General features: G+C 36.1%; 1 protein-coding gene across 1 annotated transcript; it reads right to left on the bottom strand.

Moving 5' to 3' along the window:
- Positions 1–3,300: 3,300 nt before the first annotated feature.
- On the bottom strand, positions 3,301–6,309 carry LOC107785617 (receptor-like protein EIX2). Its single transcript, XM_016606958.2, has one exon. The coding sequence runs from the start codon at positions 6,307–6,309 to the stop codon at positions 3,301–3,303; it is 3,009 nt and encodes a 1,002-aa protein (XP_016462444.2).
- Between the last annotated feature and the right edge of the window lie 4,805 nt (positions 6,310–11,114).

Raw genomic sequence — 11,114 nt, 5'->3', positions numbered from 1 at the left:
GATAAAATGGGATGGGATTAAGCCCCGAAATCCCACTATTTGTTTAGCTGCGGATGTCGCAAATGCAACCTGCGATTTGCAAATTCGACCCCTCGAAAATGCGATCATTTAATTGCAAAAGCGACGCCTGCTGAGCCCAAGGAATGTCGCAGTTACGACCCTAGACTTCACATCAGTTCCCTTCGCAAAAGCGGCCAATTGGTCGCTTTATTGGTCGCAAAAGCGACCTGCCCCCAGCCCAATCCCTCTTCGCATTTGCGAGGCTGGCTTCGCAAGTGCGAGGCGAAGGCCCCTTTTGCAAATGCGGTATTCCCTTCGCAAATATGAACTTGTGCTCACATTTGAGATAACTGCAGTACCAGCACACCAGCAAATATGAATCAAGTCTAAACCATTCCGAAACACGTCTGAAACTCACTACAGTCCCTGGGGCTCTACACTAAACATCCACATAAGTTTAAAAATATCATGCGAACTCGCTCACGAACTCAAATAATATTCAGAACTACGAATCGGATACCAAAACACATGAAAATTACAATGAAACTCAAGAATCACTAAAATCATGACCAAGCGTCTGATTCCTACCAAACCAACTCGGAATGACACCAAACTTTACATACAAGTTCTAAATAATAAAATAGGCCTATTTCATATCCTGAAACCAAAATCCGAACCCAATAGCTATAAAATCAACCTATGGTCAAACCTAGAAATTTCTAAACCTTCAGATTGCCAACTTTCGGCAAAAAGAGCCAACTCAACCTAGGAACTTCCGAATCAAATTTCGAGTATACGCCTAAGTCCAAAATCACCATATGAACCTATTGGAACCATCAAAATACCATTCCGAATTCGTTTTCACAAAAGTTAACTATCGGTCAATATTTCCAACTTAAGCTTCCAAACTAAGAATCAATTGGTCCACATCAATTCAAAACCTCTCCGAAATAAAATCAACCATCTTCGCAAGTCATACAACCACAAATGCACATATAGAATGCTTCAAAAGAGAAAACAGGGGTCAAATACATAAAACGAACGGTGGATCGTTACAATATCCTGAAGTTTGGAGGTGCAAGTGTAGAAACAAACTCTTCATGCCTTAAATACTGATGTACTCATGTTTTCTTCTTCCTTTCAACTTACTAACTAAGCATTTCTTCAGTATTATTCACTTAAGACTCTTATATTTTTTTGTTGTCCACTTCTTTATTTTTGAAGGTTTATGAATGGTGAAAAACGAGAGAGTTTTAAGCGAGGAAGAAAGAGAAAAAGAAAAAGAAAAAAGAAGACAGATGAGAAGAAGATAGGAAAAACTAGGAGAGAATAAGAAAAAAAGATTTAAAAGGACACACATATATAATAGAAGAGAAGAAAGATGAGAAATAACGAGGAAGACTAATGGAGAAAGTGAGGAGGAAAAGAATTTTATGTTAGAGCTTTTCCTTTTTTGTTTTGGTTGATTTTTCACGTGTCAATTTGCTCATTGGGTCATTTGTCAATCAGACGTGTTCGTAAATCACACTCTCTTTTTTTTTTTTTTTCTGGGACTATCAAATATGTGTTTAATAGGCTTGTATGGCTAAAGTTAAATGTCTAATAGGTAAAGATTTTAGTTAAAAAGTTTAAATGAAATTTGATGACAACCAAGGGATACTATGTAGTTTGCCCTATGACAAAATGAGAAATGCACCTTGACATGACTTTCCATGAACCATGCTTGCCAAACATCCAATGGTTGGACGTAATTCAGATATACACATGAATATAAATATGCTCTCTTTATCTTATTGTAATCCAAATATTTCAGGCCCCATTAACATCATGGGAGCTACACTAAATGCATGTTGCCCTAGGCAAATCTAGGATTTCTACTCGACTGTTTAATTTTTAATTTTTCTAGCATTAAATTCATGATATCATTTTTTTTTGTTTTGTTTAATTGGTCTATATTATATTGTTATAGGATAATAAGATGGTTAGAAATCCTTTATTTTTTTAACCTAATTTTTCAAATTATGGGTCTGGTTCACCATTTATTATAAATTTAATAACTTTTACACATAAATGTATATTCCACGTTGAAAACACTGAATTCAAGTGAGCCCGATACCACAACTCTATGTCCGTCGTTGCTGCATGTTGGCTTTTTTTTTTTAACTAGCCCAAACTTGTTTGGTTTCTTTCTTGAAAGAAAAAACATAATTATACTCCCATTTAGAAGATTTCTTTACACAATTTATCCCAATTTATGAAATTACGTATTGTATTGATCAACTAATATGGAAATTTGTTACTCTCCCAATTGTTATATCTTTTTCCTTAAAAACTGTCTTTCAACAAGGAAAAAAAAGTACTAGGCTATTTTCAGATTGGAAAAAATATTTTTGAAACATGAATTAAAAACTGTGCAAAAATAACCTTGTTTGATTGTTAAAGTTTTTACTTTTTAAATATTTACGCTTTTTTCATATACTACTAATGTATATCAATGTTTCAATCAAACTAACAATAGACATACGAATATTCCAGTGTACCCATCAGTATTCCCATCAAGCAAACAAATATACCTAAAATTATAACATAACAGTATTCAATAAAACAAAGGGTAAATTATAAGAAATACCCATATAAAAACAAAAAGCTCGTAATGAGTAGGTTCTATCAACAATATTTTCATATTATATGCTTGCGTATGTCATTTCTAGAAGTTAAATTACAGTATGTAGTTTTTAAAAAAACTGTAGACAATTCGCACAAATTAAAGAATTAATATTTCACTCGTCTTTAACCCAATTTTCATAGGTATTATATCAAAGGAAAGCCTTAACGAGTAAATTCTAAATGCATATTGTGCATGCTTCAATTCAACATAAGTAATTTCCAAAAATCAATATTTACAGTACGCTTTTGTTTCCGGAAAAAACAGTACATGTTTAGCAGAACTTCAAAAATTCTAAAAGTATATTGCACAAGATATAATTCTTAACAAGCAATATCCAGATATGAATTTACATTAGTTAGTTTTTAAAATCAGGCCGGGTCAGCCAACACTGGCACTTAACATAATTTAAATGTTTTATTAGTTGTTAGAAATTTGGTACCCAAAGCTTTAATCACCGCTGAATATGAATAAAGTTGAATCACTAGTAGAATTAACAGAGAGATTTATCTAATTTCGTGCATTAGAAAAAATGAATCCGGGTAACACAAATTGAAAACAAACCTTCTGAACAAGTAATAAGAAGTACTGGGATTACTAAGAAGTCCTTTAATTTGGTGCTGGTGTTCTCTGTTTCAGCCTCTTCTTTGAAACTTAGCAATGATGAGAAAAATTGCAACATATAACTTGTTGTAGAAATCCTCCAGGAACTGAAAGTACATGACACGCCAGGATTTGTTGAAATGCAAAACAACAATCACCCCTACGAAGCCAACACAGAAACCAGGTCCTATTCCAGCGTAGAACCATAAACGATTAGAGTCCGCGCCACCTTTATCGTCTTGATCAAGATTTGGCTGATTCTGATGAGATGTTGATTTCTTGTCATGACAACTTCTCAAGAGTGGCCATCCACAAAGCCCATTGTTGCCAGCATAGATGGACTTGTCATCCAATGACTGGAGCTGATTTCCAGTAGGAATTGGACCTGATAATTTGTTAAATGATAAGTTCAAGTAGCTCAAATAGTTCAAAGAAGCCAAACCTTGAGGAACTGGACCGGAGATCTTGTTCAGAGACAAATCGAGGGACTGGAGTTGTTTCATATTGCCTATCGTCTTTGGGATGCTTCCGTTGAGATTATTGCTTGACAAATTTAAACTCTGCAACCCTTCTAGCTCTGTTAATTCCTCTGGAATACGTCCTATAAACTTGTTTTCTGAAAGATCCATGAACTTGAGCAATGATATTTGACTATCAGAATACTCCAGAGATCTCCCTTTCATATTGTGATCAACTCTCTCATTATAGCGAAATCCAAAAGAAGTGTCGTACCTTGATTTGATTCTCATGCAAGTAAAGTTTCTAAAACAATGAGGGATGCTTCCATCCAAGTTATTGCCAGCAAGATTTAAAACACACAAGAAACGGATTTGGCATAGTTGTAAGGGAATGTCACCAAAAAATTCATTTGAATTTAGCCTCAGAATTTGCAATGACTTTACCCTCCTACCAAGCCATGCAGGGATAGTATCCTTGAAATTATTTTCTCCCAAGTGAAGTGATCTCAAATTCGTCAAATTTTGAAGAGTCGAGGGGAGCTTCCCGCTTAGCCTGTTGTTTTGCAAATGCAAATAGCTAAGTTGAATCCCTAAAGCACCTAAAGAAAATGGGATATGACCTTCAAGATTATTATCTGACAGAGTAAGTGTTATTAATCTTGTAAGGTTCCCAAAACACGAAGGAATACTTTCTGATAACAGATTCTTGGATAGATCGATGGTGGACAAACGTTGAGCATCACAAAAAGCTTCTAGGCCACCAGCTAATTTATTACCGGAGAGATCAATGATTCCCAAAGACTCTGTTATATTTCTAAACCAAGCAGGGATCGTATCTGCAATGTTAGCATCGGACATGATCAACCTATCAAGCTGTAGCTGTGTTTTGAGCCAGGGGGGGAAACGAGGCCCTACTGTTATAGATGACATCCCAATCATTCTGACTTGAAAAGGAGGAACCCATGTGTAGCTAACATTCAAAACCAACGTGTTCCCCGACATTTGCAAGTTCTTCAAATTGCTAAGCTTAGCAAAATAGAGCTCGGTGACCACACCAGTGAATAAGTTGTATGAGATGTCCAGCTCTTCCAAATTTGACAGTTCCCCAATACTAGATGGAATGCTCCCATTCAAGTCATTGTTTGAAATTGACAAGATTTTCAGATTCGTTATCTTACCAATTGAATATGGTATGGGACCATACAATGAACTATTGGCAAGATCAACAATTTCAAGATCCTTGTGCTTTTCCAGTCCAGCAGGGAAGTAGTCATTGTACACATTATTGCTTAAGTATAGCTCCTTCAAGGAATTTTGGTAGCAACTAGATGGATCTCTAATAAATGTTGGAAGTAACCCGGTGAAATTGTTATCAGACAAATCAAGAACGCGCAATGTACAGAAACTACTTGTTAGGGACTCAGGGAAAGGTCCTTGCAACATATTGCCAGTCAACTTAAGGACGGAAAGAGAAGTTAGATTTCTAAGGCAATGAAAATCTGAGCTTTTAAGTTGATTTCGGGTTAAATCCAAATAAACAAGGCTATTCAACCTGCATAACGAATTTAGCACTGGATCGCCAAAATGGTTCACCTGAAGATCAAGTGTTTCTAGATCCCTCAGTTGCTCAAAGAAATCAGTTGAACCTTTGAATGCATTTAAACCAAGATTGAGATTCACTAGGCTTGTAAGGTTGGAAAACCATGTAGGGATAGCGGATTCGACGAAGTTCATTTGGATATCAAGTGAAGTAAGAGAAGTGAAATTAACATACATACGAGATGGAAAACTAGTGAGTTGACAACTTACCAAGCTCAATGACAACAATGAAGGAAGCATGTTAATTGAATTAAAAAGATCTTCACTGTTTGGTATGGACAATCCAACAAAGTGTAAGGTTCTTACAGAAGTAAGCCTAGCAACCCAGGGAACACTATCCGCTTCAAAAACATTGCGCGCTGCGACAAAAAAGGTTTTGCAAATTCCTAAGTTTAAATGTTCTAACCTTGATAGGTTTCCAAGATGATGGGGGATTTTTCCACCAAAGCCAGCACATGAAAGATTGAGCACTCTCAAGTTTTTCAACGATCCAAGAAATGGTGGAATTTGAATTCTTGAAAAGTCATTGTAGCTCAAGTCGAGGTAACGTAAATGCTTTAATTTAAGCAAAGAAGGATTTAGCTCACCTCCCAAGACAGTTCCTTTGAACTTTTCCCAGTTCTTCCAGCTCTCCCTGCTCTTTACTGTGTCTAAATCTTCATCATTAGGAAATTTGTTAGAAAGATCAAGATTCACGACATGGCCAGTTACGATGTTACAACCAACTCCATCCCATTTGCAACAGTTATCTCCAATCCATGACGACAAGCGATTTGATTGATCAACTAGGCTTTCCTTGAATTGGATAAGAGCTTTTCTCTCATTCTCAAAACAACTGATATTGGTACGACGAATTTGGGAGCAAACACTCTCAAGGCTGCTTGCAGCAAAAAGAAAAATAAATAGAGCACAAACAGATGTACGATAGTCCATAGCTGTTTCCTTTAGTCCTTCAATTTTAATTTCTGCAGGACATTGCTGCATTTAAGCAATTGCGCAAGTTGTACCAAAATAATATTTAAAATTGCGCAAGTGGTACAGGATAAAGATTCTCTGGTCAAGTCGTACTGCATTCACAAGTATAAACATAGGAATATGACTTTTAATCATTAGAGTTCACACATCTTTTTTATTCTCCTCTGAAGGTGATCTTAATTAATCTTGGAAATGGTAATAATAAGACATCCTTTTTTTTTAATGTTGGAGATTAATGCTTTAGTTATTAACAGTATCATATGTGAAAACCTCGACGACTAAGGTTGAAATTGTTGGTTATAACGATCCGGCCGGTCGTTTTGACTATTTTAGCCTCGTTCCCCTATTTATTGCCTTCTCTATGTTCAATTGTGGTTATGTGACTTGCCGGGTGGTTGGTTTGGTTTCAGATGAGTTTCGGAATGAATTGAGGCACTTAGTCCCAAGGTTGAAAGCTTAAGTTGGAAGAGTTGACCGGAGTTTGACTTTTGTGTAGACGACCCATGAATGAAGTTTTGATGGTTCCGATAACTTCGTATGGTGATTTTGGAATTAGGCGTATGTCCGCATGTTGATTTGGAGGTTCGTAGGTTAATTTGGTATTTTTTTGGTGAAAATTGAAAAGTTGAAGGTATGGAAGGTTGATAGATTTGATCGAGGGTTGACTTTATTGATATCGGGTTCGGATTGTAATTCCTGGAGTTGGTATAGGTCTATTGTGTCATTTGAGACATGCATGAAAATTTTTAACTCATTCACACTAGGTTTGATATGATTTGGCATTAGTTTTGAAAGTTGAATGTTCATTAGTTTCATTAGCCTTGAATTGGGATGTGATTCGTAGATTAGATGTTGTTTGACGTTATTTAAGGCCTTGAGTAGGTTTATGTTGTGTTTTGGGACTTGATGATATATTCGGGCAGGTTTCTTGGGGGGTCGGGTGTGTATCGGGTTGAGTTCGGACATATTAGAGACTAGGAGGATTTTTTATGCCTGCTGAGTTCTGGTGCAATCGCACCTGCGATAGTATGGCTGCAGATGCGGCACCGCAGAAGCAGCTCTTGGCCGCAGAAGCGAGTTTTGGCTTGGGAAGTTGGGTCCGCAGGTGCGGACAATTGTGCGCAGGTGCACAACCGCATAAGCGGATTTTGGTCTGTTGGCTTGGGACCACATGTGCGCTCATTTTCCGCAGAAGCGGAAATGTAAAAGCGCATATGGGTTTGCAGAAGCGGAAGTTCTGGGCTTAAGTGGAAGTCGCATCTATGATGAATTTTCCACAGATGTGACAGTGAGCCCGCAGATGCGAAATGCCTGCACTAAAATAGAGAAGATCGAGGGTTTTATTTTATTTTTCACTTTTTGAGTTAGAGAGCTCGATTTTGGAGGGAATCTTCAAGGTTTGGATCGGGGTAAGTATTTTTTACTCGGATTTGTTCATTATTCATGATTTCATCTTTGTTTTACCATTTAATTATTGATTAAAGTTGGAGAAATTGGAGATTTTTGTGAAAACTTTTCGAAAATATAAATTGATGATTTGAAGGTCAATTTGAGGTCGGAATTGGATAATTTTAGTATGGTTGGGGCTCATATCAGAATGGGTGTTCGAAATTTATGAGTTTGGTCGGGTTCCGCGGTGCAAGCTCGGGTTTGAGTTTTTGATTTTCATTAAAGATTGAAACTTTATTATCCGAAATTGCTTCCTATGGCTTGTATTTATGTTATTAAGTTATTTTGGCTAGATTCGAACTATCCGGAGTTGGATTCATGCGGGAAAGGCTTATTAGGGGATTGATTTAGCTTGTTTGAGGTAAGTATCTTGCCCAACTTTGTAGGGGGGCACCCCTTAGGACTCAGGTTGATTTGTATTATTTGAATTATGTGAAAGACGTGTACACGAGGTGACGAGTGTGTACATGGGCTTATATGTGGTACCGGTTTAGACTCTTAGGCTCTTTCATGCATTTGATTAGAAATAGTAATATCATGTTATATCTTCCATTGTTAAATTGATCTTACATGTTTTACTTGATGTTGTTATCACATGCTCTATTTTTTATTGTCAAGCATGCTCTTATATGCCTTAATTGCCATTGTTATCTCTCGTATTGTCATGTTACCTCTTTTATTGTCGAGTTATTCTTATTTGGAATCGTTATTGCATGATGTCTTTTCCTGTTGAGTCATTCTGATCATGCATTTAGATGTGGATACTATTTCATGCCATCTCTTTCATTGCTAAGCTTATGTTGTACATTTAAATTGAAAATTGTCATTTTGTGAAAATACCATCATTTGAGTTGTTGAAGTCATGAAAGCTATTAACACATTGAGGTTGAAGTTGTTAGTTATTGAGAGATCTTCCTTTGTTGAGTATTTCTCATTCATTTTATTAATTTGAGATTTTTGTACATATTGTAGTTGAGTCGTGGGTTATATGTTGTGGTAATATTGGTATATGATTTTGACAAGTTGTGACATATGGGCACGTGTGGTATGAGATATTATTCTGTTTGTAATATTGATGCACATGCGGTATAAGGATGGGGGTTGATGTGCATGCGGAGACATAAGGTAGGATTTATGCGTGTATTGCTAATAAGGAAATTACTTGAAGCCACGCAACGACATAAGGAGGCTAAAGCACGTGTAGCTATTTCGGAAATATATTTTCAAAAATCTAAATGTAAGGCTCACGCGACGATATAAGAAAAGATTATGATTCTGAATTGTGAAATGAGGTTATGAGGTGTGGTACCTTGGTTGTTATTATTGTTCTACATTCTATGTTTAAAAGGCTTGTTGGTTGAATAGTTCTTATTATTTTCTTCATTGTCATACTTGTATTTGTCCGTATTTAATTACGTTTTATTCTCATCATGTGTTCACTTCTTGTTGCTTTTACCACCTTAAGTTCCATTATTAGCTTACATTATTGTATTGCTTTATTGTCATTATTTCCTCGCTTCCCTTTAGTAGGCTATACTATACTTTATTCAGTTTTTCTTATCCTAGTAGATGTCTTGAGCTGGCCTCGTCACTACTTTACCGAGGTTCCGCTTGATATTTATTGGGTACCGTTGTGGTGTACTCATGCTACGCTTCTGCACATTTTTGTGCAGACCCAGGTACATGTGCTCGTGTCGGACGCCAGTGAACGTACAGTTATTTCTGGAGACTTCAAGGTATACCTACTCGACGTTCGCAGGCCTCGGAGTCACCTTCTGTTGTTTCCTCAACTTTTGTTTATCTTATTATCAGACTGTGTTGTATTATAGATCTTAGTATATCCTGTAGAGCTTATAACTCAGTTCTACCGGTTTTGGGGATCTGGTTAGTGATGTTCCACTTTGGAGATATTATGAGCTTTATCGGTTTATTTTATTATCTTAATTCGTTATTTCTGTTAAGCTATTCATGAATGTTAGGCTTACCTAGATGCCATCACGACTAACTTAAGTGAGATTCTGAGGTTGTGACATTGGTTGAATTAAGTAGTTTGTAATGAGACGGGTTCCTGAAATTCGAACATCTAAGTGCACTGCAGTAGATGCTACATTTCTCAAAACTGTTTAGATAACTTAGTAGTAGGCATGCAATGGTATCACTCCAATGGATATGATAGAATTATGCTTGAATGTGACTCCAAACTGGTTATCAATATGTTGAACAATACTTTGAAACCACTCTGGCATTTCAACAGTATCATCAAAGAGGCACAACAACTCATACAAACTCACAATATTGTTATTAGGCATTGCTACATAGAATCTAATAATGTGGCAAACATACTCGCAAAATGGAGCCACAAGATACATGAAACTATGATCTTCAATGACATTAATCTCCCTAAGCAGGCTTTCGGATATTATAAACTTGATAGGATACAATTGCCTAATCTAAGACATAAAGTTGTCAAGAACCATTTTGTTGCGAGATGATAGTCTGCCTTTTGTTGTAAGGTAGCTAATTGTATTTGTATGCTTTTAAAGTGCTTTTATGTCCCTGATGAGGAGAAAAGAGTTTTATTTTCTTTTTGGACATATAAGCACATATAACAGATCTATAAACATATGGCTCCATTGTTGGATCTGCTATATGTATTAGATATATCTTATTTGTAGATTTTCAATTATGTAATTTATCGGGAGGTTTTGGTTTTATGTCCCCCTCCTATCGTGTCTTTTCTTGGTTTTATAATAAATAAGGTAGGGGTCAACACCAAACCCCTATCACCATGGGAGGTGAAAGCTCGGGTCGTTGGAATTACAAAAAAAAAAATCATTTTCTATAATAACAAATTTCCTGAATTAAGTAGTCAAGTCTTGTTTAATGAGATCTAGACCTATATATTTTCGGGGTTTAAGAAAAAAATGTCTATTTTGTTTCGGTCTTGGAAATTCGAGTGGGATATTTTACCCATATTTTACAATCGATGAAGGGCACTTTTATTTTTTGTCTTCTTTTAATTTCTTTAGATGTTTTTCAGATAATGACGAAGATTATTTGATTGCGAAAACGTTTATTATGTTCAGCCAAGATTGCACATTTTGCAAAACAAATAAAGGAAAATGCAGCACCCTTCTTTAGAAATTTTGTCGGATTAGATGTTTAACCCAAAAATAATTTCAGGATAAATAATTAAATTTATATTTAATGAGATCACTAACACAGTTCGAATCACAACTTAGTTGAATGGATCGTAGAGTTAGCTAAATAAGCAGTAAATAAAGCAATGAAAGTAAGCAAAAGAAAGAATAATCTTATTGAGCTTCTTTATGAGCCACAATACTAGTAAAGTAAAGAGAAATTGC

The sequence above is a fragment of the Nicotiana tabacum genome, chromosome 24 (genome assembly GCF_000715075.1).
Source record: "Nicotiana tabacum cultivar K326 chromosome 24, ASM71507v2, whole genome shotgun sequence".
In the NCBI taxonomy this organism is placed as follows: domain Eukaryota; kingdom Viridiplantae; phylum Streptophyta; class Magnoliopsida; order Solanales; family Solanaceae; genus Nicotiana; species Nicotiana tabacum.
This window is presented reverse-complemented; position numbering and strand designations above follow the sequence as displayed.